Below are 26,501 nucleotides of genomic sequence, written 5' to 3'. Positions count from 1 at the left end.
AAAAACCTCTTTGGGAAAGCCAGCCTCATACCTTGTCTACACAGTTCCTGTCCAAGCTTCCCAATCTGTGGTAAGTAAAGAATGTCACTTTCTGACAGCCCCAAGTTATCTTGGAACCTCAAGAGGAGAGGAATTACAAACCCATGGCTGGGCTCAACTTTAAAAAAATCTTAGGCTGGGCATGGTGGCTCACACCTATAATCTCAGCACTTTAGGATGCAGAGACAGGTGGATCACAAGGTCAGGAGTTCAAGACCAGCCTGGCCAACATGGTGAAACCCCTTCTCCACTAAGGATACAAAAAATTAGCCAGGTGTGGTGTCACACACCTGTAATCCCAGCTACTTGGGAGGCTGAGGCAGAAGAATCACTTGTACCTGGAAGGGGGAGGTTGCAGTGAGCTGAGAGTATGCCATTCCACTCCAGCCTGGGCAACAGAGCGAGTCTCTGTCTCAAAAAAAAAAAGTCTTATATGAGACTCCTTATGGAAAAGAGTTCCATCAAAACCAATTTAAAAAAGACTATGTTACAAATAATTATTCTTGCTGCACTTTATACAAATAATCAGGCCAAGTATAATAAAGCAAATCGGTCTTACCATGATTTGTCTTTAGTAAAAATGGGAGACTGGAGAGAGAAAAATTATGTTTCAGGAGCTATGGTATACCTTTTATCAGATTTTAGTCTCATCGGTTGTTTTTGAGGTTTTTGTCTGTAATTTAGACTGCTTATTTCTGTAAACCAACCAGTGATGCCTGGCTGATACTCAGAAGAAACAAGAAGGATGAGACATATAAAAATCTGGATCAATATTCTAATTCTGAGTGTGTGTTGAAATCAGCTAGTGACTCCATATTAGCTCAGTTCCAACAGTTTCCCAGCTCATGTAAAGTCTTCTTATTTAGTTTACTTGAGATAACTGCTTATTTTGCTTTACTGTTGTGGAATATACCGGTATTGTACTCTTTGTTTAGAAATGCAGAATAAGCCTACTCAATGTTTTCTCAAATTAAACACTTATTAATCTTCCAGATATCACCTTTTGCCAGAACTCAGAGTTATGAATAGCAATTGATATACTGTGCTTTCTATTGAGCTGCCCTCTACCCTGAATACAAAGACTCTAATAATTAGGCAGTAATATAATTGCCCCTATTCAGCCTGAAGAAGTTACAAAACATGGATCTTCATCCTACTGCAACCCTTAGGATTAAAGGTTTTTTTTATAAAAGGGAAAGGGGCCAGGCGCGGTGGTTCACGCCTATAATCCCAACACTTTGGGAGGCTGAGGCCAGTGGGTCACTTGAGGTCAGGCATTCCAGACCAGCCTAACCAATATGGTGAAACCCTGCCTTTACTAAAGATACAAAATTAGCCGGGCATGGTGGCACATGCCTGTAATCTCTGCTCCTTAGGAGGCTGAGGCAGGAGAATCGCTTGAACCTAGGAAGCAGAGGTTTCAGTGAGCCAAGATCATGCCATTGCCCTCCAGCCTGGGCAACAAGAGCAAAACTGTCTGAAAAATAAATAAATAAAAGGGAAGGAGGAAGTCTGTCAAAGGCCTTTGAATCACAGCAACTCCATCTTGAATGGAGGCTGGGTAAAATAGGACTAAGACCTACTGGGCTGCATTCCCAGTCACATTCCAAGTCGTAGGATGAGATAGGAGGTCGGCACAAGATACAGGTCACAAGGACCTTGCTAATAAAACACCATATGGTAAAGAAGCCAGCCAAATTCCAACAAACCAAGATGGCAAGGAAAGTGACATTTGGTCATTCTCACTGCTCATTATATGCTAATTCTAATGCATTAGCATGCTAAAAGACACTCCCACCAGTGCCATGACAGTTTACAAATGCCATGGCAACATCAGGAAGTCTAAAATGGGGAGAAACCCTAAGTCCAGAAATTGCCTACCCCTTTTCCAGAAAACTCATGAATAATCCACCCCTTGTTTAGCATATAATCAAAAAATAGCCATAAAAATAGGCAACCAGCAGCCCTCAGGGCTGCTCTACCTATGAAACAGCCATTCTTTATTCCTTTACTTTCTTAGTAAACTTGCTTTCACTTAAACAATATACCCAACATTATTTATCATTAGAAAAATGCAAATCAAAACCACGTGAATATCATCTCACACCAGAAAGAGAGAGAAAGTAAGTGTTAGAAAGGGTGTGGAGAAATTGGAACCTTTGTGCACTGTTAATAGGAATGTAAAATGGTGCAGCCTCTATAGAAAACAATAAGGCAGTTTCTCAGAAAATTAAAAGCATATGATCTAGTATTTCCACACTCTAGAAAACATAGTTAATCAAATAAGGCATTCACATGTCATTCTCCATGGGTAGAAAAAGAGGTGGGAAAGATATAAGGAGATTATTTCCATAGGATTTGGGGGAACAGGTGGTATTCGGTTACATGACTAAGTTTTTTAGTGGTGATTTGTGAGATTTTGGTGCACCCATCAACCAAGCGGTATACACTGAACCCAATTTGTAGTCTTTTATCCCTCACCCACTTCCCACCCCATATCCCCAAGTCCCCAAAGTATATTGTATCATTCTTATGCCTTTGCATCCTCATAGCTTATCTCCCACTTATGAGTGAGAACATACAATGTAAAACTCTCTTTATTTGGAATTGATATGATTATAAACATTATAATATCCAGAAAAATTTACAGAAAAACTAATAGGTATTTTATTGAAGATTTTTGCTTCAATTTCATCATGGATATTGGCCTGAAATTTTCTTTTTTAGTTGAGTCTGTGCCTGCTTTTGGTACCAGGATGATGTTGGTCTTATAAAATAAGTTAAGGAGGATTCCCTCCTTCTGTATTGTTTGATACAGTTTCAGAAGGAATGGAACCAGCTCCTCTTTGTATGTCTGGTAGAATTTGGCTGTGAACCCATCTGGACCTGGACTTTTTTGGTTGGTAGGCTATTGATTGCTGCCTTTACTTCAGCCCTTGTTATTGGTCTATTCAGGGTTTCAACTTCCTCCTGGTTTAGTCTTGGTAGAGTAAAAGTGTCTAGGAATTTATCCATTTCTTCCTGGTTATAAAATACTGGCAAAGAGATTGCAACAGCACATCAAGAATCTTATCCATCATGATCAAGTAGGCTTCATCCCGGGGATGCAAGCCTGGTTCAACATATGCAAATCCATAAATGTAATCCGTCACATAAACAGAACTAAAGAAAAAAACCATGATTATCTCAATAGATGCAGAGAAGGCCTTCAACAAAATTCACCAGCCCTTCATGTTAAAACTCTCAATAAACTAGGTATTGACAGAAGGTAATCATAAAATAATTACATAATCATAAAAGCTATATATAACAAACCTACAGCCAATATCATACTGAATGGGCAAAAGCTGGAAGAATTTCTTTTGAAATCAGGCACTAGACAAGGATGCCCTCTCTCACCACACCTATTCAATATAATATTGGAAGTTCTAGCCAGAGCAATCAGGCAAGAAAAAGAAATAAAGCGTATTCAATTAGGAAAGGAGGAAGTCAGACTGTCTCTTTTTGCAGATGACATGATTGTATATCTAGAAGACCCCATCATCTCAGCCCAAAATCTTCTCAAACTGATAAGCAACTTCAGCAAAGTCTCAGGATACAAAATCAATGTGCAGAAATCACAAGCATTCCTATATACCAATAACAGACAGAGAGCCAAATCAAGAGCAAACTTGATTCACAATTGCTACAAAGAGAATAAAATATCTAGGAATACAACTAACAAATGATGTAAAGGACCTCTTAAAGGAGAACTACAAACCACTGCTCAACGAAATAAGGGAGGACACAAACAGATGGAAAAACATTCCACGCTCATGGTTAGGAAGAATTAATATCATAAAAATGGCCATACTGACCAAAGTAATCTACAGATTCAACGTTATCCCCATCAACCTACCAATGTCCTTCTTCACAGAACTGGAAAAAAAAAAACACTTTAAACTTCATATGGAATCACAAGAGAGCCCACATAGACAAGACAATCGTAAGCAAAAAAAAAGAAAAACAAAGCTGGAGGCATCACACTGCTGGAATTCAAACTATATTACAAGGCAACAGTAATCAAAACAGCATGGTACTGGTACCAAAGCAGCCATAGACCAGTGGAACAGATCAGAGGCCCCAGAAGCAACACCACACATCTACAACCATCTGATCCGACAAAAACAAGCAATGGGGAAAGGACTCCATGTTTAACAAATGGTGTTGGGAAAACTGGCTAGCAATGTGCAGAAAGCAGAGACTGGACCCCTACCTGTCACCTTACACTAAAATTAACTCCAGATGGATTAAAGATTTAAACATAAAACCTAACACCATAAAAACACTAGAAGAAAACATAGGCAAAACCATCCAGGACATAGACAAAGGCAAGGACTTCATGACTAAAACATCAAAAGCAATGGCAATAAAAGCAAAGATAGACAAATGCGATCTAATTAAAATTCAGAGCTTCTGTACAGCAAAAGAAACCATCATTAGAGTGAATCAGCAACCAACAGAACGGGAAAAAAATTTTGCAATCTACCCATCTGACAAAGGGCTGATACCCAGAATCTACAAAGAACTAAAACAGATTTACAAGAAAAAAACAACCCCATTCAAAAGTTGGCAATGGATATGAACAGACACTTTTCAAAAGAAGACATATATGAGGCCAACAAACATATGAAAAAATGCTCATCATCACTGTTCATTAGAGAAATGCAAATCAAAACCACATTGAGATACCATCTCACACCAGTTAGAATGGCTATTATTAAAAAATCTGGAGACAACAGATGCTGGAGAGGATGTGGAGAAATAGGAACACTCTCACACAGTTGGTGGGAGTGTAAATTAGTTCAACCATTATGGAAGACAGTGTGGCAATTCCTCAAGGACCTAGAAATAGAAATTCCATTTGACCCAGCAATCCCATTACTGGGTATATACCCAAAGAACTATAAATTGTTCTACTATAAAGACACATGCACATGTATGTTCATTGCAGCACTGTGTACAATAGCAAAGACCTGGAATCAACCCAAATGCCCATCAATGACAGACTGGACAAAGAAAATGTGGTAATATATACCATGGAATACTATGCAGCCATAAAAAAAACGATGAGTTCATGTCCTTTGTAGAGACTTGGATGAATCTGGAAACCATCATTCTCAGCAAACTGACACAAGAACAGAAAGCCAAACACCACATGTTCTCACTCATAGGTGGGTGTTAAACAATGAGAACACGTGGACTCAGGGAGAGGAGCATCACACACTGGGGGCAGTTGGCGGGGGTAGGGGAGAGACAGTGGGGCATGGTGAGGGAAGGGGAGGAAGGGGAGGGATAGCATGGGGAGAAATGCCAGATATAGTATGCACCTAAAGTAAAATTTAAAAAAAAGAAAAACTACTAGGTAATAAGAATAGCAAATTTTCTGAAAACAGAAGTCAATATTCATGAAAGGTCACTTATAAGAAAAGCAAACCTGAAGCTTCATTATAAAAACAAATATTAATTACATCTCATGTGTCAAAAGTAAAATTTTTAAAAATAAAATAGATGTAAAAATATTAAATTGGCAGTGAGGGAGAAATCAAATTATTTTATGATGACAAACATGATCATGAACGCCCATGCTTAAGAATCAGGCTGAAAGTTGATTGTTCTGGGCTGGGTGCAGTGGCTCACCCCTGTAATCCCAGCACTTTGGGGGGACCAAGGTGGGTGGCTCACTTGAGGTCAAGAGTTCCAGACCAGCCTGGCCAACACGGTGAAACCCATTTCTACTAAAAATATAAAAATGAGCTGGGTGTGGTGGCCCACACCTGTAATCCCAGCTACCAGGGAGGCTGAGGCAGGAGAATCAGTTGAACCCTCCAGGCAGAGGTTGCAGTGAAGCAAGATCGCACCACTGCACTCCAGCCTGAACAGAGCAAGACTGTCTCAAAAAAAAATGTCTAATATTCTGCAGAACTTGAAGGTGATCCCAATAGTACCTCTGAGAAGCCACCATCATTCTAAAAAGGATGAATATGATTAAGAAACACATTCACCAGCCTGGCAAACATAGTGAAACCTCATCTCTACTGATGCAAAAATTACCTGGGAGTGGTGGTGTGTGCCTGTAATCCCAGGAGACTAGATATGTTCATATTATATTCTGCTACTCTGGTCCTGTTTTAGTTGGATTTCTCTGATACTATTCAGGCAGGAGAAAGGGGAACAAAGAAGGAGATGTCACCTAATTACCGCCAGGTACAGGCAGAAGTCCAGGCGCATTGAAGTTCTGGCTCCCCGACACCACAGTTAGGATGGCCACATTACCGTCGGGTGGAGGTCTAAGTCCAGTCTTCTCATATAATGTCCACTGGTGAGAAGGGAAGTGTTAACAAAAGATCATGAGATTTGAAGAAGAGAAAAAAGACAGTTTTATTTCCTATAAAAGTTTACAATCTGCAGGTTGAAAAATGAAACATCCAGCCAAAACCAAAAGCATCTGCTTCAGAGACAAAAGGGAGAAGCTGGGATTTATTCCCAATAAGATGAGCTATATGTACATATTCAGTAGTTTACAGGAGAATCTATGAATATTCTGAGAGAACCCTAATGCATGCAGAGAGAATAAACATATATGTTACATATGTTCCATGTTCATTTTGGAATGGAGATTTACTATTAAAGTGAAGTGGAACTTGGCTCTTTATATAAGAAAGTGAAACAGAACACAAAGGTATCTTGCGCATAGCCTCTGCGGACTAGCTGCAATCTGTCTGTGGTCGATGGTCAGCATCAGGATGGAATGTTTAGTAAGGCTGGTCAGCAGTCATGGTGAAACCACGATAAAAGAGGGGAGGTCGGCCACGACATCAAGAGGTCTCTTGAGACTGAGGGAAAAGTCTTCCAGACAGTTTCTGTTTAATTGTAGGAAAGAAAGTCTTAAGGCAGTTAACGAGGTAGGGGAGTGTTGCTGTGTGACTGACCTCTTCCTTTTCCAAAGCCATAGAATCCAGTTTTCAAAGTTTTCTGGGGTCTCTTTTGCCATAAGAAGTCCATTTTGTTTCACCTGGGGCTTATGAACTTTATTTTAATTTCACACTTTCTGGCTTTAGGCTTAAATCTGCTATAGCCAGCACTGATAGCCAAACTTTTTGCCTTGTCCCATGTTGTTCCCAGGATGGTCTGAATACCTGCCCCAGGTCTATCTGGTCTCTCAGTGGGACTCACATGGCTAGGAGACTTACAACCAATTGAATATTTTAGGCCAGGCAAAGAAGGAGGCAGGCAGCTATTAAGCCCCTTTGAACCTTTGAGACTAGAAAAATCATAATAACAGAAAAGTTAAGAAGGTAAGTTTATGTCTGTGTTGCCTGTCATTTCTATGTATTGTGCTACCATAACTTTGGTTTTAGCTACAGACTTGAAGTAGTTGGTTATAGATGAATACTTTGATGATCAAAAATAGGAACAAGATAGTGATATAATAATGACAAGGGTTTGTAAGATGGATTGGAAGTAATTTCTAACCCTGCAGTGAGTCAGCTGAAAACATCATTAAGGGAATCTGTGGTTTGTGCCTCCTGTAACTTGTTAGCCTGTTGGGTGATCTTACTTACATGGGTTGTTATATCTCCTATAATATTGATATAAGTGCAACAAGTGGTGTGAGCTATCATGCAAATTCACCCTTGTTTAGCAATGAGAAAAGCTGGTACAATTTGGTTGTCTAAAACCACTTGAGCATGAGAATTTAAGGAGTTTTGTTGTGTCACAATACTTATTGCAGTATTTTCAGCAATTTGTCCTATGGTGGCTGGCACATTTTTTATCATATCTCTGTTAGTATTACTCCATAGCTGAGGAAAATTATACCCCAAAGACTATGCTACCACATATCCTGATATCCTCTTAGTAGCTCTCGTTTAGCTTATTTGAAAGCAAGATTTTCTTTATGACTGAGATGGATGGAAAAGGGGGCTATATAATGACCTAGAAAGCAAAGTTCGTCAACTTATCAGCTGTTTATGAATCTGTGTGCCTGTTCTTGAACTGGGGGATTTGACTCAGTTCTATATTTGAAAGTGTATCCTCTAGGGGTACAAGTTATACCTCCAAGGGTATGCTCATTTATAAGTCCATTTATGAACAAGGTATCTATTATGTGAGTGAGCCATGGACTGGTTTTGTTGCAAGCTTTCTAGAAGCCTGCAGAGGCATGATATTGAACAAACAGGAGCTGTTGTCAGTGTTTGATATTTTTTTCTTTGGGCATTCAGTGGTTATGTATAGTAGCAAGGGTTCGAGTCCCAGAATCTAAGGAGAGGATGACCTCAAAAGGATAAGGGTTAAGGAGTGGGTTTGGTAAGAGAAGTGGTGAATAAAACTAAAACTGGGGAGAGTGAAACAGAGGTGGCCATTATAGTTATAAAAAAATTAAACTAAGGAAGAAATTATAAATTCCATACAAATTGCTGAGGGTCACTCTCTAGAGTCTGGGGGTATTCTTTAAGGTAATGGAGTATTTGATTAACAAGGAGTATTTGATTAACTATGTTATCTAGAGTGCAGATTGTAGGCTCTGGGAAAGGGATTTTGGATTTGGAAGAGGATGAGAAATTTTAGAAGTATCTAAAAGTGGAATACGAGGGTTACTTTAGCATTTTACTACAACACAGGATTTCTAGAATACATAATATTCCCAATACCAGGGTAATCAGTCAATAATGCAGGTACTTGAGGCAATAGCAATGGTAATTTGTCATAAGTCAAAAGTGGGTGTGTTAAAATACAGGCCTGGTCGAGCATCTTGAGCAAGCAGTTCACCTCAGCTGTCATGAGGTGGAGCGCAGTCAGTTTAAGTCTGGTGTCAGTTGCTGGTGTTGAGATCCAGTCTTCCGCAGAGGTAATAACTTCGTTATTCTAATTGAGAAATTTGTATTCAAATTTGTTAAAGTCTTTTCCATAAAAAGCAATTTTGATTATAGCTTATTGCAAATGGTTTTAGAGAAAAAGTTCAAAACAGTAACTGTAGATGACAAAAACTTAGAATGGCTATGGTTAAAATCTAATGAAAGTTCTCAATTGATAAAAACATTTAGTTATTTACGTTATGTTTAGTATTTTAAGATAATAACCAAAATTATGACTGATAACACATTAGATTTTTCTGAATTTATGTAAATTTTGAAAGATTTATACCAACGACATGTCATAAATGTAACTAAAAGAAGATCTAGTATTGCTCATTATTTGACAATGTTTTTATATAATTTACCAAATAAGCCTAATCATTTAAAATATCTCTATAAGATGAGAGATATGTCTGTTGAAACTTTTTAGGGGCCCAGTTAGAAAATTTCAAAGTTAATTCTAAGTCAAAAGCCTAAATTTAGGATTGATTTTGAGGATGTTTGTCAAAGATGTTAAAAGACTCAAAATATTTGATCAAAACAGGACCATGGGTCATTGTAAAATAATCTTCATTTAACCAACGGGACAATCAAAAGACTTTAAAAGTAATACAGAGAGCTACATGGATATAAAAATCTTAATCCTTTTAAAACTCAGTTTTCTAGCTTGGTGCAGTGGCTCATGCCTGTAATTCCAGCACTTTGGGAGGCCAAGGTGGGCAAACTGCTTAAGCCCAAGAGTTTGAGACCAGCCTGGGCCATATAATGAGACTGCATCTCTACAAAAAAACTTTAAAAAATTAGCCTAGAGTGGTGGCACACGCCTGTAGTCCCAGGCATTTAGTTGTAGGAAAGAAAGTCTGGAGGCAGTTAATGAGGTAGGTGAATGTTGAGGTGTGACCAACCTCTTACCTTGCCAAAGCCATAGAATCCAGTTTTTAAAGTATTCTGGGGTCTCTTTCTCCACAAGGGGTCCATTTCATCTTGCCTGGGGACCTATGGGCTTAATTTTTATGTCACAGGGGGTAAAGGGGAACTTCATTACTGATCAGCATGGATAAAAATCTTGTCCTCTTGGCCGGGCACAGTGGCTCACGCCTATAATCCCAGCACTTCGGGAGGCCGAGGCAGGCGGATCACAAGGTCAAGAGATCGAGACCATCCTGGTCAACATGGTGAAACCCTGTCTCTACTAAAAATACAAAAAAATTATCTGGGCATGGTGGTGCGTGCCTGTAGTCCCAGCTACTTGGGAAGCTGAGGCAGGAGAATTGCTTGAACCCAGGAGGCGGAGGTTGCGGTGAGCCGAGATCGTGCCATGGCACTCCAGCCTGGGTAACAAGAGCAAAACTCCATCTCAAAAAAAAAAAAAATCTTGTCCTCTATGTGGTCTTTAACACCACCTTGGTGGGGTCCTGGGTAATCTGTTAGAGCCACTCAATGGTGGAAGTCTAGGCTCCTATTCAGCCTTTGCGGACGTGCGTGGGGCCATACTTGGAGAGAGAGAGGGAGAGAGAGAGAGACAGAGAGAGAGAGTGTGTGTGTGTGTGTGTTTGCATGTGTGTGTGTGTGTGTATGGTGTTTGGCTGGAGTAGAATAGTTATTGTCTAAGAATTTTATGTCTTGCTAAGCTCTCCCTTCCTGATCCTGGTCCTTTGAATAGAGAAAGCAGACTTTTGCTAGGGCTTTTAAAATCTGCATCCATTGGCACTTCCAGATTGCCAGTTTCTTCCATTCCAAATCTAGGATACAAAAGGAAAAAAAAAACAAAAATTTATGACTCTTGTACCTTGAGTCTTGAGGTCCCTAGATGGTCTGCCTTTTTCTGCCTTTCATAGTACTACATTTGTTTTATATGCTTTGGGGTTTTAATTTTACTTTAGCAGGATGAATAGGGAATATTAGATTTACTTCGTTTTCCTGGAAGCAGAAGTATGGTATTTTGAATAAATACCATAAACTATTCCATGCATTCATGAAATATGCAATTTCTCATTCACCAATGTAAATGACTGATTCACCATTACGGAAGTGTACATAAGTACAACAAAGGGGTTATATTTAGGGAAACTCAAGCAAAAATTAAGAGGCAATTTGTCAAATATAAAAATATATTTGCCTGCAAATATAAGAAGTATAGGCCAGGTACAATGGCTCATGCCTATAATCCCTGCATTTTGGGAGGCCAAGGCAGGTGGATCACTTGAGGTCAGAAGTTTGAGACCAGCCCGGCCAACAAGATAAAACCCTGTGTCTACTAAAACTACAAAAAATTAGCCAGGCATGGCAGTGGGCACCTGTAATCCCAGTTACTCAGGAGGCTGAGAAAGGAGAATCACTCAAACCCAGGAGACAGAGGTTGCACTGAGCCAAGATGGCGCCACTGCACTCCAGCCTGGGCAACAAGAGCAAAACTCTCTCTCAAAAAAAAAAGTATAGTAAACATTTTGTATATTCCAAACTTCTTGCTAAGCACTGTAGTGGCTCTCATAAGCTATACTATATTGAGGAGCCCAAATTGCTTTCCAAATTATTTCTACTTCCAAAAGTATTAAGTCTTTTGACTTAACTTCCATGCAGCAATGCAAATAAGCAACTGCTACACACAACAAAATAGATTAATCTAGAAACACAGTGAGAGCCTACAGCCACACCACCCTAAACGCACACGGTCTCATCTGATCTCAGAAGTTAAGTAGGGTTAGGCCTGGTTAGTACCTGGATGGAACATAATGAGGAATGAGAAAATCAGTCATTTATTAGCCCATTAATATAAAGTTGAAAAACAAAACAATCATAATATTAGAAGTCACCTTAAGGCTTTCCTTTGAGGCCAAGTGTGAGGGAAGTGGCCAAAGGAGGCTCTAGGAGGGCTTTATGAAACAGTCCTATTTATAGACATGTGGTGATTTCATGGTTTTGTTCACTTTGTATTAATTCATAGAGCTTTAAATTTGTAGTTTGGGTACTTTTGTGAAAATATGCTGTTTTATCTAAAAAATTATTTTAAAAAGATGCACACTATTCAGCACTCAAGGTTAAATAAGAAAATAGATTATGTGACTTTATTCCATACACTTAAAATGAATATTTTGTCTTTTTCATGAAAACACAATGAGGTACCACATTACAGACATAAAATTGGCAAAAACTTTTAAAGTTGTACAATACCAAGTATTGGGGACGTGATACACTGCTGGTAGATGTGTAAGTTGGCAGAAATGCTTTGTAAAACCACTGAGCAAACTAGTAAAACTGAAGACATGAATCCACTAAATACTTAGCAGTTCAACTCCTACGTATGTACCTTGGAGAAATATATGCTGAAGTGAAGCAGAATACATATATGATGTGAATACCTATGTTTTTTCCTGGGTTTCAGTTATTACGGACAATGATCCAAAACTAGAAAAGCTATAAATATCCATCAATATTAAAATGAGTAACTAAATCATGCTATATTCATTAAATGGAATAGTAACCACAACAAAAACAAAATGGATAAATCTTACAAATGTATTATTGAACAAAAAAAGCAAAACAAACATTTCAGTATAATTATATTTATGAAACTAATCAAAATAGAAAAACTAAATTACAGCACCCAGGAATTCATATATAAGTGGTAAAGATATAAAGAAGAGTGATAAAATTATTATCATAAAAATTGGGTAAATGGAGGGGGCAAGAACGGTGGCTCACGATGGTAATCCCAACACTTTGGGAGGCCAAGATGGGCAGATCACTTGAGGTCAGGAGTTCAAGACCAGCCTGGCCAATATAGTGAAACCCTGTCTCTACTAAAAATATAAATATTAGCAGGGCATGGTGGCACATGCCTGTAATCTCAGCTACTTGGGAGGCTGAGATAGGAGAATCACTTGAACCTGGGAGGCAGAGGTTGAAATGAGCCGAGATTACCCCACTGCACTCCTGCCTTGGTGAAAGAGTAAGACTCTGCCTCAAATATAATAATGATGATAGTAATAGTAATAATAAATAAATAGCCGGGCGCGGTGGCTCACGCCTGTAATCCCAGCACTTTGGGAGGCCGAGGCGGGTGGATCACAAGGTCAACAGATCGAGACCATCCTGGTCAACATGGTGAAACCCCGTCTCTACTAAAAATACAAAAAATTAGCTGGGCATGGTGGCGCGTGCCTGTAATCCCAGCTACTCAGGAGGCTGAGGCAGGAGAATTGCCTGAACCCAGGAGGCGGAGGTTGCGGTGAGCCGAGATCGCGCCATTGCACTCCAGCCTGGGTAACAAGAGCGAAACTCCGTCTCAAAAAAAAAGAAAAGAAAAACAGATAAACTGGGCTTCATAAAAATATTAAACTTTGGTCTATCAAAGGACGCTACCAAGAAAGTGAAAAGATAGTCAAGCGTGGTGGCAGGCACCTGAAAAGAAAGAAGAGAAAGAGAGAAGAGAAAAAGAAAGAGAAAGAAAGAAAAGAAAGAAAGAAAAGAAGAAAGAAAGAAAGAAAGAAAGAAAGAAAGAAAGAAAGAAAGAAAGAAAGAAAGAAAGAAAGAAAGGGAAAAAACCTATAAAACAGAAGAAAATGTTTGCAAATCACATATCCGATAAGGGTCTAGTACACAGAATTTATATAAAGAACTCATAACAAGAAAAACACAAATAACCCAATTTAAAAATGGGTTAAGGGGCCCGGCGCGGTGGCTCACGCCTGTAATCCTAGCACTTTGGGAGGCCGAGGCGGGTGGATCACGAGGTCAAGAGATCGAGACCATCCTGGTCAACACGGTGAAACCCCGTCTCTACTAAAAATACAAAAAATTAGCTGGGCATGGAGGCGCGTGCCTGTAATCCCAGCTACTCAGGAGGCTGAGGCAGGAGAATTGCCTGAACCCAGGAGGCGGAGGTTGCGGTGAGCCGAGATCGCGCCATTGCACTCCAGCCTGGGTAACAAGAGCGAAACTCCATCTCAAAAAAAAAAATAAATAAATAAATAAATAAAATAATAATAAATAAACAAAAATCAGGTAAATAGAGCTGGGCACAATGGTGCATGCCTAGAATCCCAGCAACTTGAGAGGTTGAAGCAAAAGGATCACTTGAGTTCAAGGCTGTTGCCCACTATGATTATACCTGTGAATGGCTACTGTACTGCAGCCTGGGCAACATAGCAGGACCCTCTTCTCTAGATAAAATAGAAACAAATAAGGTAAAAAATGAGGTGAATGGTTAATTCCAAAAGAAAGTGAAGGGGTTGTAAAAATCAAAAGAGAGATGGAGAGTTTCTGGAATATTGCCAATGTTTTCTTAACCTTAGTAGTGATTATAAGGATTATATAGTAGTGATTATATTGATTCATGTTATAAGCATTTATTTAAATCTTTGTATATACTGCATAAAATTTCTGCATGTATATCTCACAACTTAAAAATGTTTAATTACTGAACAGTAGAAAATTGATATAATCATCATAAGCATACATGCATCCACAATACAATCTTGAACTATATCAAATAAATAGGAAAAAATACATAAATCAATAACTGTAGTTAGAAATGTTTTAACATGCACCTATCTGTAAGAACTGTAGATCGAATAGGCATGAAAATAGTATGGATATAAATGAGGTTAAAAACAATTGTAAAAATATGTAGATCCAAAATGAACAGGCATTCTTTTTGAATATACATGTAACACAACAATAGACCATGTATTGGGCCATAAAAGAAGCTTCAATAAATTGTAAAGATCCAATCACATTCACACAATGTTCTCCTACTACAGTGCATCCTAAAATTAACCTTTGTAAAAACGACAGCTAAAATAAAATCCCACATGTTTGGAAACTAAATAACATGTTACTAGATCAGACTCTGCTTTAAAAATACTTAAAACTGAATAAAACACTACATGACATAATTTGTGTAATATAACTAAAGCAGTACTTAAAGGTAAATTTCCAGTTTTTTGTTTTGTTTTGTTTTGTTTTTTTGAGACAGAGTTTCACTGTTATTACCCAGGCTGGAGTGCAACGGCATGATCTCGGCTCACCGCAACCTCCGCCTCCTAGGTTCAAGCAATTCTCCTACCTCAGCCTCCCGAGTAGCTGGGACTACAGGCGCACACCACCATGCCCAGCTAAGTTTTGTATTTTGAGTAGAGACAGGGTTTCACCATGTTGACCAGGATGGTCTCGATCTCTTGACCTCATGATCCACCCTCCTTGGCCTCCCAAAGTGCTGGGATTATAGGCATGAGCCACCGCGCCCGGCCTAAATTTACAGTTTTAAATACACTAATGATTAAGTAAGATTAAAATGAGCTGCCACAGCAGATACAACCTCACACCCTTCACACACACACACACACACACAGAATAAGTGTTAGTGAAGATGTGGAGAAACTGAAACTCTTATGCACTATTGGTGGGAATGTAAAATAATATAGCTGCTATGGAAAACAGCATGGCAGTTACTCAAATAACTAAAAATAGAATTACCACAAAATCCAGCAATTCCACTTCTGGGTATATACCCAGAAGAATTGAAAGCAGAAACTCAAACAGATATTTGTACACTTATGTTCATAGCAGCAGCATTGTTCATAATAGCCAAAGGTCAAAACAACCCAAATGTCCATCGATAGATGATGGCTAAACAAAACACTCCATCTTAACAATATTCCATTGTAGTACGCACATATTATAGAATATTATTGATCCTTTTTAAAAAGGAATGAATTCATGGTACATGATACAACATGGATGAACCTTAAGAACATTGTGCTAAGTGAAATAAACGAGTCACAAAAAGACAAATACTGTAAGATATTCTGTGAGATACCTAGAGTAGTCAAATTTATAGAGACAAAAAGTAGAATAGCAGTTGCCAGGGATTACGGATAGAGGAAAGTGGAGAGTTATTAGTTAATAGGTATAGAGTTTCAGTTTTGAAAGATGAAGAGTTCTGGAGATGGAGAGTGGTGATGGTTGCATAACAGTGTGACTGTACCTACCACCACTGAACTGAACACTTTAAATTGGTTAAAATGCCAAATTTAATGCTCTATGTATTTTACCACAATTAGAATTTTGTATGGAAAACAAAAACAAATGTTCTGGCTTCCAGATTCCTATAGAATAATGACAGTTACCTAAATTTGAATCTCTCCATATATCCTAAAAACAAAACCATCTATGACTACAACATAATTTACAGGCACAGAAAATTATAAACCCCATTTTGTATAAAATGGCATATACATCCCAAACCAGCAGATCCAGTTACAGAGCCAGGCTCTAGAAGAGAAGCCAAGACTGCACAGAAAGAATAAACCACCACCAGAAAAAGGAAATCCCATCTTGAGTGGAGAAATACTGACAATATGTCTGAGATCTGGTAGATGAAAGAACTGAAACATATTTTAAAAGGGGGTGAAATTGTTTGAGACTGGAAATGGCAATGTTGCAAAGGCAAGAGCAAAGGCAGGAGGAAAGTGGAGACTTAAGGGCTGATGGTGAAGAGAAAGGAAGCAAGTAGTGAATAAGAGTCCCAGGCTGGGCCCAGTGGCTCATTCCTGTAAACCCAACACTATGGGAGGCCAAGGAGGGTGGATATCCTAAGCTCAGGAACTCAAGACCAGCTCAAGACATGGTGAGACCCCTATCTCTACAAGACTAAAATAAAATATAATATAATTTAATTTAATTTAAAAATTTAGCCAGGCAAGGTAGCACACACCTGTGGTCCCAGCTACTCCAGAGGAGGCTGAGGCAGGAGGATTGCCTGAGCCCAGGAGGCAGAGGTTGCAGTGAGCCAAGATGGTGCCACAGCATTCCAGCCTGGGTGACAGAGACAGACTCTGTCTCAAAAAGAAAAAGAAAATTAAAAATTCCACTGAAATAAAAGAGAATCACAAAATCACAAGATATCAGCCAGTGCTCCACTCTAAAAAAGGGCTGTTTGGGGGGAAAATACATTTTGTTCTATCAACAAAAGGGCACTCTTGAACTAAGAAAGCTGGTAAGGCACCCAAACTCCTGCCTCATTTGCAATTGCTGAAACTGGAAAAAAAATATTTCAAAATGCACAGAAAATTGCAGACATAGTATATTAAAATTCTTTGAGTGAAAAATCTATATCTTTTAAAAACTCACCATAAGGCTAGGTGTGGTGGCTCACTCCTATAATCCCAGCACTTTGGAAGGGCGAGGTGGGTGGATCACCTGAGGTCAGGAGTTTGAGACCAGTCTGACCAACATGGAGAAACCTCGTCTCTACTAAAAATACAAACTTAGCCAGGCGTGGTGGTGCATGCCTGTAAACCCAGCTCCTCAGGAGGCTGAGGTAGGAGAATCGTTTGAACCCAGGAGGCGGAGGTTGCAGTGAACCAACATCGTGCCATTGCACTCCAGCCTGGGCAAGAAGAGGAAAACTCCATCGCAAAAAAAAAAACAAAAAACTTACCATGGAACCAAAAAATGAAAACACAACATTCCAACCTAAATTAAATAACCTTAAACTATCATTTGGTAACGTGAAAAAAATACCAAGAATCACAAAAATAACTCAGAACATAAATTGACAAAGAATAAAAACAGTAAGAAAACAGTCTGCAGAAAAGGAGGAGAAATAGAAAAAAATCTCAGAAAATAAAACTAAATTATAAGATGTCCAAAGAGGAAGAGCTTTTACTTAAAATATAGTAACTGGTATTAAGGAAAGGTATTAAAACAGCCAACAAAATAAAAATAAAATCAAGAAAGCAATTCAAAGGATCAGAGAGAAAGTGGTATAGAAGCCAAGATCCAACATACATTGCTGTCTCTGAAGAATAAAATAATGGAACAGATGTAATCCTCAAAACTATAATACAAGAAAACTTGGGTCTACATATCGAAAGGAAACCTAGAAAAGTTTATATGGAATAATCAAGTCAGGTCTATCTTAGAACATCCATTAGATTTGAAAGAAAAAAATTCTCTGAGTCTCAGGCATAAAGGATAAGAAGATATAAGTATACAAAGAGGTAACTGTTAGAACAAACACATGAACATTACTGAACACTGAAAAAAACTTTAAAAGTTAAGAGTTTGGCTCTTTTTGGTTTTTAAGTCCTTCTTTACTTTCTAGCACTACGAGATGCTTCGCATCCATCTCTACATTTCCTACCCAGTACTAAAATCAGCCTTTTCTCCAAGGAGCCCTGGTTCTTTTTATCCTGGAGAGGGCGCTGAACTTCAGCAGTAAAAGGGCTGGAGAGCGCCCGCGGGTCCCGAACAACCTAGAGAGGTGGCTAGAATGTACTCGAAGTAACCGCTGAGCTAAAGCCAGCCCGGAAGCTGCTTCAGGATTATATTTTCTTGACTGGTGAGAAAGACCTACGTCACAAAGAATGAGTCAAAGCATGAGTGCTTTAGCATAATTCAGAGTCCAGGACTGTCCAACCCGCTCCACCTCCCGGCATTTGGAGAGCGTCCATCTGGGGACAAGGACTCAGCCTTCCCCTAACCCCTCGAGAGCTCTTTGGCAGTTGTGGCTCCCCGCTTATTCTCTCGTTCTCAGCAGTCACCTGGTCCACAAGTATCCACACGTCCCCACCTCCTTCGTCTCAAATCAACTTTTACAACTAGTGCTTGGTCAGGGGGAGTCTTTACAAGCTGTAAATTGTATTTCAGACCTTACCTTAGAACTTCCCTGCTAAACTAGATAAACCTTACAACCCCTCCCCAGGTGAAACTGTTACGTTTATTTTTATTTTTATTTTTTTAGAGATAGAATCTCTCTCTGTCACCCAGGCTGGAGGGAAACGGCCCCATCTAGGCTCAATCCATAGGCCCCTCTGAGCCTCCCAAGTAGCTAGGACTACAGGCACAGGCCAATATGCCCAACTAAAATTTTTTTCTTTTTTTTTTTGAGACGGAGTTTCGCTGTTGTTACCCGGACTGGAGTGCAATGGCACGATCTCGGCTCACCTCAACCTCCGCCTTCTGGGTTCAAGCAATTCTCATGCCTCAGCCTCCCGAGTAGCTGGCACCACCATAGGCGCGCGCCACCATGCCCAGCTAATTTTTGTATTTTTGGTAGAGACGGGGTTTCACCTTGTTGACCAGGATGGTCTCGATCTCTTGACCTCGTGACCCACCCGCCTCAGCCTCCCAAAGTGCTGGGATTATAGGCGTGAGCCACTGCGCCCGGCCGCCCAACTAAATTTTTCTTCTTTTCTTTTCCTTTTTTTTGAGATGGATTCTCCACTCTGTCGCCAAAACTGGATTGCAGTGGCACCACCTCGACTCACTGCAGCCTCCACCTCCTAATTTCAAGTAATTCTCAAGTCTCAGCCTCCCAAGAACTGGGTCTATAGGCGTGTGCCACCACACATGGCTAATTTTTGTACTTTTTAGTAGAGATGTTGTTTCACTATGTTAGCCAGGTTGGTCTCAAACTCCTGACTTCAAGTGATCCACTCGCTTTGCCCTCCCAAAGGGCTGGGATTACAAGCTTTACCCAACATACCCCGCCTTTTTTTTTTCTTGTAGAGACTGTGGCTTGCTTTGTTGCCCAGGTTGACCTGGAGCTGGCCTCAAGAGATCCTTCCACCTGGGCCACTCAAAGTGCTAAATACCCATGTGAGCCTCCATGCCTGTTCTAGAAATTATTTCCTTTTTTTTTTTGAGACAGGGTCTCATTCTGTTGCCAGGCTGGAGTGCAGTGGTACAATCTCAGCTCACTGCAACCTCTACCTCCTGGGTTCAACTGATTCTCCTGCCTCAGCCCTCTGAGCAGCTGGGACTACAGGTCCATGCCACCATGACCAGCTAATTTTTGTATTTTTAGTAGAGACAGGGTTTCACCATGTTGGCCAGGATGGTCTCGATCTCTTGACCTCATGATCAGCCCACCTCGGCTTCCCAAAGTTCTGTGATTACAGGCGTGTCACCACACCCTCTCTTGACCTCATGATCAGCCCACCTCGGCTTCCCAAAGTTCTGTGATTACAGGCGTGTCACCACACCCTCTCTTGACCTCATGATCAGCCCACCTCGGCTTCCCAAAGTTCTGTGATTACAGGTATGAGTCACCGCGCCCAGCCTATTTCTGTTTTTAATACCACTGGAATATCTATTCCTTTTATGTACACTGTAAACAGCTAACCTTTCCTCTTCCTCCCAAAATTCCTACTTGTCTCCAATTATAACCTCGGTTTATATTTTAATGTATACCGTTCCAGGACTTTTCCTCAATCTGCCTATGTAACTCTATACAAAACACAAGGTTTTTCTTGGCTTCCTGGGAATCCAGTTGTTGCATATTGTTTATTTAACAGCATGTCTTGGAGATCCTTCTGGTCACTGCATATAAACCTAATTCACTTGTACTGTAACAGCTGCACTATAGTCAAGTATAAATGTACTAGTTTTAAGATTCGCTATCATAATGCTGCATTGCAGTAATACACATCCTGGTACACATATGTACCTATACACAAGTATGTTGTTAGAATATATGCTGAATTAAAGAATCTGCACACATATTTGGAGACAGTTATGGGAGAAATGCAAGAGGCCTTGAGGGTGTCTGAAGCCACAGGACCATCTTAAGTCAAGGATCATCTTTTGTTCCCCAGGTACTTTGAAGGGCAATTACACCAGTATGTAAATTCCATGACATCTGGTACTTTGATGCATTGCCCCAGAAGATAGTATCAGTGCCTCTAGCATGTTCACTTCCTAAGCACTGGTCAAATGGATATTCCTCAACCAGAATGCAACATTTCCATTGGTTTAAAAAGACCTGAAAGATGCTCCTCTGAGATTTCTGAGTTATCTGAGACTGCCGTGGGCTCTTGAATTTCCATTCCATTTCCTTTCCCAAGGAGCCACCTTGAGCACCTCCAAACACCTGATGATTTAGGTTCCCTTTAAGACTCAAACCACTTGCCAGCCCCAAGATAAAGATTCTGAAATTCAGAACTGCTTTTTAGATGTGACCAGAGGTAAGATCCCACAGTACCAAAAAGGGAGAGACATCCTTCGAAGCTAAATTGAGCTACATAGTTTCCTGAAGAATGAGGCTGGGCACCATGGCTCATACCTGTAATCCCAGCACTTTGGGAGGCCGACGCTGAGCAGATCATTTGAGGTCAGGAGTTCAAGACCAGGCTGGCCAACATTGTGAAACCCCATCTCTTCTAACAATACAAAAAAATTAGCTGGGCGTAAGTGGTAGATGACTGTAATCCTAGCTACTCAGGAGGCTAAGACAGGAGAATCACTTGAACCCAGGAAACGAAGGTTGCAGTGAGCTGAAATGTTGCCACTGCACTCCATCTTGGGTGAAAGAGCAGGACTCTGACTCTGACTCAAAATTATAATAATAATAAATAAATGAATAAATAAAAATCAGGTAAACTGAGCTGGGTACAATGGCGCATGCCTAGAGTCCCAGCAACTTGATAGGCTGAGGCAGAAGGATCACTTGAGCCCAGGAGTTCAAAGCTGTTGCCTGCAACAATTATACCTGTGAATGGGTAGTGTACTACAGCCTGGGCAACATAGTGAGACCCTCTTTTCTAAATAAAATAAAATTAAAAATCAGGTGAATGGTTAATTCCAAAAGTGAAGAGGATGTGAAAGTCAAAAGAGGGAGAGCGGGTTTCTGGAATGTTGGCAACGTTTTTTTTTGTTTTTTTTTTTTTTGAGACGAAATTTTGCTCTTGTTACCCAGGCTGGAGTGCAATGGCACGATCTTGGCTCACCGCAACCTCCGCCTCCTGGGTTCAAGAAATTCTCCTGCCTCAGCCTCCCAAGTAGCTGGGACTATAGGCGCGCACCACCATGCCCAGCTAATTTTTGTATTTTTAGTAGAGACAGGATTTCACCACGTTGACCAGGATGATCTCGATCTGTTGACCTCATGATCCACCCGCCTCGGCCTCCCAAAGTGCTGGGATTATAGGCGTGAGCCACTGCACCCGGCCAGCAACGTTTTCTTAACCTTAGTAGTAATTGTATGGATTATACAGTAATGATGATATGGATCCATGTTATAAGTATTTATTTAAATCTACATATATACCTTACAAACTTTCTGCATGAATGTTATGTCTCACAGTTTTAAAATGTTTAATTAATGAACAGTAGAAAATTGATGCAATCATCATAAGCATACATGCATCTACAATACCATCTTGAACGATATCAAATAAATTTTTTAAATATATAAATCAACAATTGTAGTTGGAAATACTTCAAAGAACTGGAGATCAAATAGACCTGAAAATGTATGGATATGAATGAGGTGAAAAACGATTGTAAAGATATATAGATCCAAAATAAACAGGCATTCTTTTTGAATATAATTTAACACAACAATAGACAATGTATTGGGCCATAAAGGAAGCTTCGATAAATTCGAAAGAACCAATCCCATTCAGACAACATTCTCCAACTATAATGCATCCTGGAATTAACTTTTGTAAAAATGATAGCTAAAATAAAATCCCACATGTTTGGAAACTAAGTAACATATTACTAGATCAGACTGCTTAAAAACACTTAGAACTAAATAAAACACTACATGACAGAAATTGTGTTATACAACTAAAGCAGTACTTAAAGGCAAACTTACAGTTTTAAATATACTAATGATTAAGAAAGATTAAAGTCAAATGAGCTGTTACAGGAGATATAACTTCACACCCTTCAGGATAGCTACTGTCAATAACACACACACACACACACACACACACACACACACATATACAAACACACACACACGCACACACACATATACAAACACACACACGCACACACACATATACAAACACACACACGCGCACACACACATACACACACACACAAACACATACAAACACACACGCACACACACACATATACAAACACACACACAGACACAGAGAATAAGTGTTAGTGTATATGTGGAATAATTGAAACTCTTATGCATTATTAGTGGGAATGTAAAATGATATAACCGCTATAGAAAATAGTATGACAGTTACGTAAATAATTAAAGATAGAATTATCATATACTCCAGCAGTTCCACTTCTGGGTATACACCCAGAGGAATTGAAAGCAGAAACTCAAACAGAAATTTGTATGTTCATGTTCATAGTGGTATTGTTCATAATAGCCAAAAGGTCAAAACAACCCAAATGTCCATCGATAGATGATGGCTAAACAAAAGATTCCATTTTAATAATATTCCATTGTAGTATTCACATACAATCAAATATTACTGATCCTTTTTAAAAAGGAATGAAATTGTGGTACATGATACAACATGGATGAACCTTAAGAACATTGTGCTAAGTGAAATAAACGAGTCACAAAAAGACAAATACTGTATGATTCCACTTCTATGAGATATCTAGAGTAGTCAAATTTATAGAGACAGAAAGCAGAATGGCAGTTGCCAGGATTAGAGATGGAGGCAGGTGGAGAGTTATTAGTTAATAGGTATAGAGTTTCAGTTTTGAAAGATGAAGAGTTCTGGAGATGGAGAGTGGTGATGGTTGCATAACAGTGTGACTGTACCTACCACCACTGAACTGAACACTTTAAATTGGTTAAAATGCCAAATTTAATGCTCTATGTATTTTACCACAATTAGAATTTTGTATGGAAAACAAAAACAAATGTTCTGGCTTCCAGATTCCTATAGAATAATGACAGTTACCTAAATTTGAATCTCTCCATATATCCTAAAAACAAAACCATCTATGACTACAACATAATTTACAGGCACAGAAAATTATAAACCCCATTTTGTATAAAATGGCATATACATCCCAAACCAGCAGATCCAGTTACAGAGCCAGGCTCTAGAAGAGAAGCCAAGACTGCACAGAAAGAATAAACCACCACCAGAAAAAGGAAATCCCATCTTGAGTGGAGAAATACTGACAATATGTCTGAGATCTGGTAGATGAAAGAACTGAAACATATTTTAAAAGGGGGTGAAATTGAGACTGGAAATGGCAATGTTGCAAAGGCAAGAGCAAAGGCAGGAGGAAAGTGGAGACTTAAAAGGCTGATGGTGAAGAGAAAGGAAGCAAGTAGTGAATAAGAGTCCCAGGCTGGGCGTAGTGGCTCACTCCTATAAACCCAACACTATGGGAGGCCAAGGTGGAGAGATCTCTTGAGATCAGGAATTCAAGACCAGCCTGGGCAACATGGTAAGACTCCCATCTCTACAAAAACAAAAGAGTAAAATAAAATAAAAAATTTAGCCAGGTGAAGTAGCACATCTGTGGTCCCAGCTACTCAGGAGGAGGCTGAGGCAGGAGGATTGCTTGAGCCCAGGAGGCAGAGGTTGCAGTGAGCCGAGATGGCACCACTGAAGTCCAGCCTGGGAGACAGAGACAGATCCTGTCTCAAAAAGAAAGAGAAAATTAACAGTCCCACAGATGTAAGAGAGAATCACAAAATCACAAGGTATCAGCCTGTGCTCCACTCTCCAAGAAAGTGGGGAACATGCATTTTATTCTAACAACAAGAGAGGGCATTCCAGCCAGGCACAGTGGCTAACGCCTGTAATCCAAGCACTTGGGAAGGCCAACACGAGTGGATCACCTGAGGTCAAGAGTTTGAGACCAGCCTGGCCAACAGGATGAAAACCAGCCTCTACTAAAAATGTAAACTTATCTGGGCACGGTGGCACATGCCTGTAATCCTAGTTATTGGGGAGGCTGCAGCAGGAGAATTGCTTGAACTAGAGACGATGAGCCGAGATTGCACCATTGTACTCAAGCCTGGGCAATAAGAGCAAAACTCCACAGCCCCCCCCCCGAAAAAAAGAGGGCACTTTTCAACTAAAAAAGCTGGTAAGTCACCCAAACTACTGCCTGATTTCCAATTGCTGAAACTGGAAAATAAGACATTTCAAAATGCACAGAAAATTGCAGACATATTATACAGAAAAATTTTAAGTAAAAATCAATTTTTTTCTTTAGATGGAGTCTCTTCCTCTCTTGCCCACGCTGGAGTCAGTGGTGTAATCTTGGCTCACTGCAACCTCTGCCTCCCGGGTTCAAGTGATTCTTCGGTCTCAGCCTCCTGAGTAGCTGTAGCTACAGGAGCCCGCCACCCACCCAGCTAATTTTTGTATCTTTAGTAGAGATAGGGTTTCATCATGTTGGCCAGGCTAGTCTCGAACTCTTGACCTCATGATCTGCCTGCCTCGGCCTCCCAAAGTGCTGGGATTACAGGTGTGAGCCACCTCGTCCAGCAAAATCAATATATTTTTTAAAACTAACCATGAGGCTGGGCGTGGTGGCACACGCCTATAATCCCAGCACTATGGGAGGCTGAGGCAGGTGGATCACGAGGTCAAGAGATCGAGACCATCCTGGTCAATAAGGTGAAACCCTATCTCTACTAAAAATACAAAAATTAGCTGGGCATGGTGGTTCGCGCCTGTAGTCCCAGTTACTCGGGAGGCTGAGGCAGGAAAATTGCTTGAACCCGGGAGGCGGAGGCTGCGGGGAGGTGGAGGCTGCGGGGAGGCGGAGGCTGCGGTGAGCCGAGATCGTGCCATTGCACTCCAGTCTGGGTAACAACAGCGAAACTCCGTCTCAAAAAAAAACTAACCATGAAACTGGAAAACTGAAAGACAATATTTCAATCTATATTAGATAACCTTAAACAATCATTTGATAACATGAAAAAAATGCCATAAATCAGAAAAATAGAACAGAAATGGACAAAGAACAAAAACAGTAAGAAAACAGTTTGTAAAAAAGCAGGAGATATGAAAGAAACAAAAATCTCAGAAAACTAAACTATAAGATGTTCAAAGAGGAAAAGCTTTTACTGAAAATAAATAACTGGTATTGGGGAAAGGTATTAAAACAGACAAAAATAAAAATAAAATCAGGAAAGCAATTCAAAGGATCAGAGAGAAAACGGTATAGAAGCCAAGATCCAACATACATTGCTAGATCCAACATACATTGCTGTCTCTGAAGAATAAAATAATGGAACAGATGTAATCTTCAAAACTATAATACAAGAAAACTTGGGTCTACATATCGAAAGGAAACCTAGGAACATTTATATGGAACGATCAAAGTTTGATGTATATCTTAGAACATACATTAGATTTGAAAGAAAAAATCCTCTGGGCCTCTGTTATAAAGGACGAGAAGATACAAATATCCAGGTAAGTGTTAGAACAAACACATGAACATTACTGAACACTGAAAAAAATTTAAAAGTTAAGAGTTTGGTTGTTTTTGGTTTTTAAGCACTTCCTTACTTTCTAGCACTAGGAGATGCTCCACGTCCATCTCTGTATTTCCTGCCCTGTACTAAAATCAGCCATTTCTCCAAGGGGCCCTGGCTCCTTTATCATGGAGAGGGAGCTGAACTTCAGCAGCTAAAAGGCCGGAGAGCGCCCGCGGGTCTCGAACCACGCAGAGTGGTTATGTTTCCACCATAAGAAGCATTGTCGAAGTAACCGCTGAGCTAAAGCCGGCCCGGAGGCTGCTTCCGGATTTTATTTTCTTGACTGGCGAGAAAGACCTGCGTCACAAAGAGTGAGTCAAAACAAGAGCGCTTAGCATGAC

The 26,501-nt window shown here is 39.9% G+C and overlaps 1 protein-coding gene across 6 annotated transcripts in view; it reads right to left on the bottom strand.

Annotated features, from left to right (window-relative positions):
* LOC144580887 (uncharacterized) overlaps positions 1-26,406 on the bottom strand; it is a 32,783-nt gene extending 6,377 nt beyond the window's left edge. For 2 of the 6 annotated variants that reach the window (XM_078361258.1, XM_078361265.1), the window contains exons 1-3: positions 9,849-10,049; positions 8,821-8,946; positions 6,272-6,397 (exon numbers count right to left, since the gene is read on the bottom strand). In XM_078361258.1, the coding sequence (XP_078217384.1) occupies positions 6,272-6,397; positions 8,821-8,946; positions 9,849-9,914 (318 nt within the window). In that variant the 5' untranslated portion in view covers positions 9,915-10,049. Of the gene's footprint in view, positions 1-6,137; positions 6,398-8,806; positions 8,947-9,848; positions 10,050-18,084; positions 18,250-26,191 lie in introns of those variants that run through there. The other 4 variants (XM_078361270.1, XM_078361269.1, XR_013531196.1 and 1 more) reach the window with 4 other exon arrangements.
* Positions 26,407-26,501: the final 95 nt, after the last annotated feature.

The sequence above is a fragment of the Callithrix jacchus genome, chromosome 2 (assembly GCF_049354715.1).
Source record: "Callithrix jacchus isolate 240 chromosome 2, calJac240_pri, whole genome shotgun sequence".
In the NCBI taxonomy this organism is placed as follows: Eukaryota; Metazoa; Chordata; class Mammalia; order Primates; family Cebidae; genus Callithrix; species Callithrix jacchus.
The sequence above is the reverse complement of the archived record's forward strand: the minus strand, read 5'-3'. Positions and strand labels throughout refer to the sequence as shown.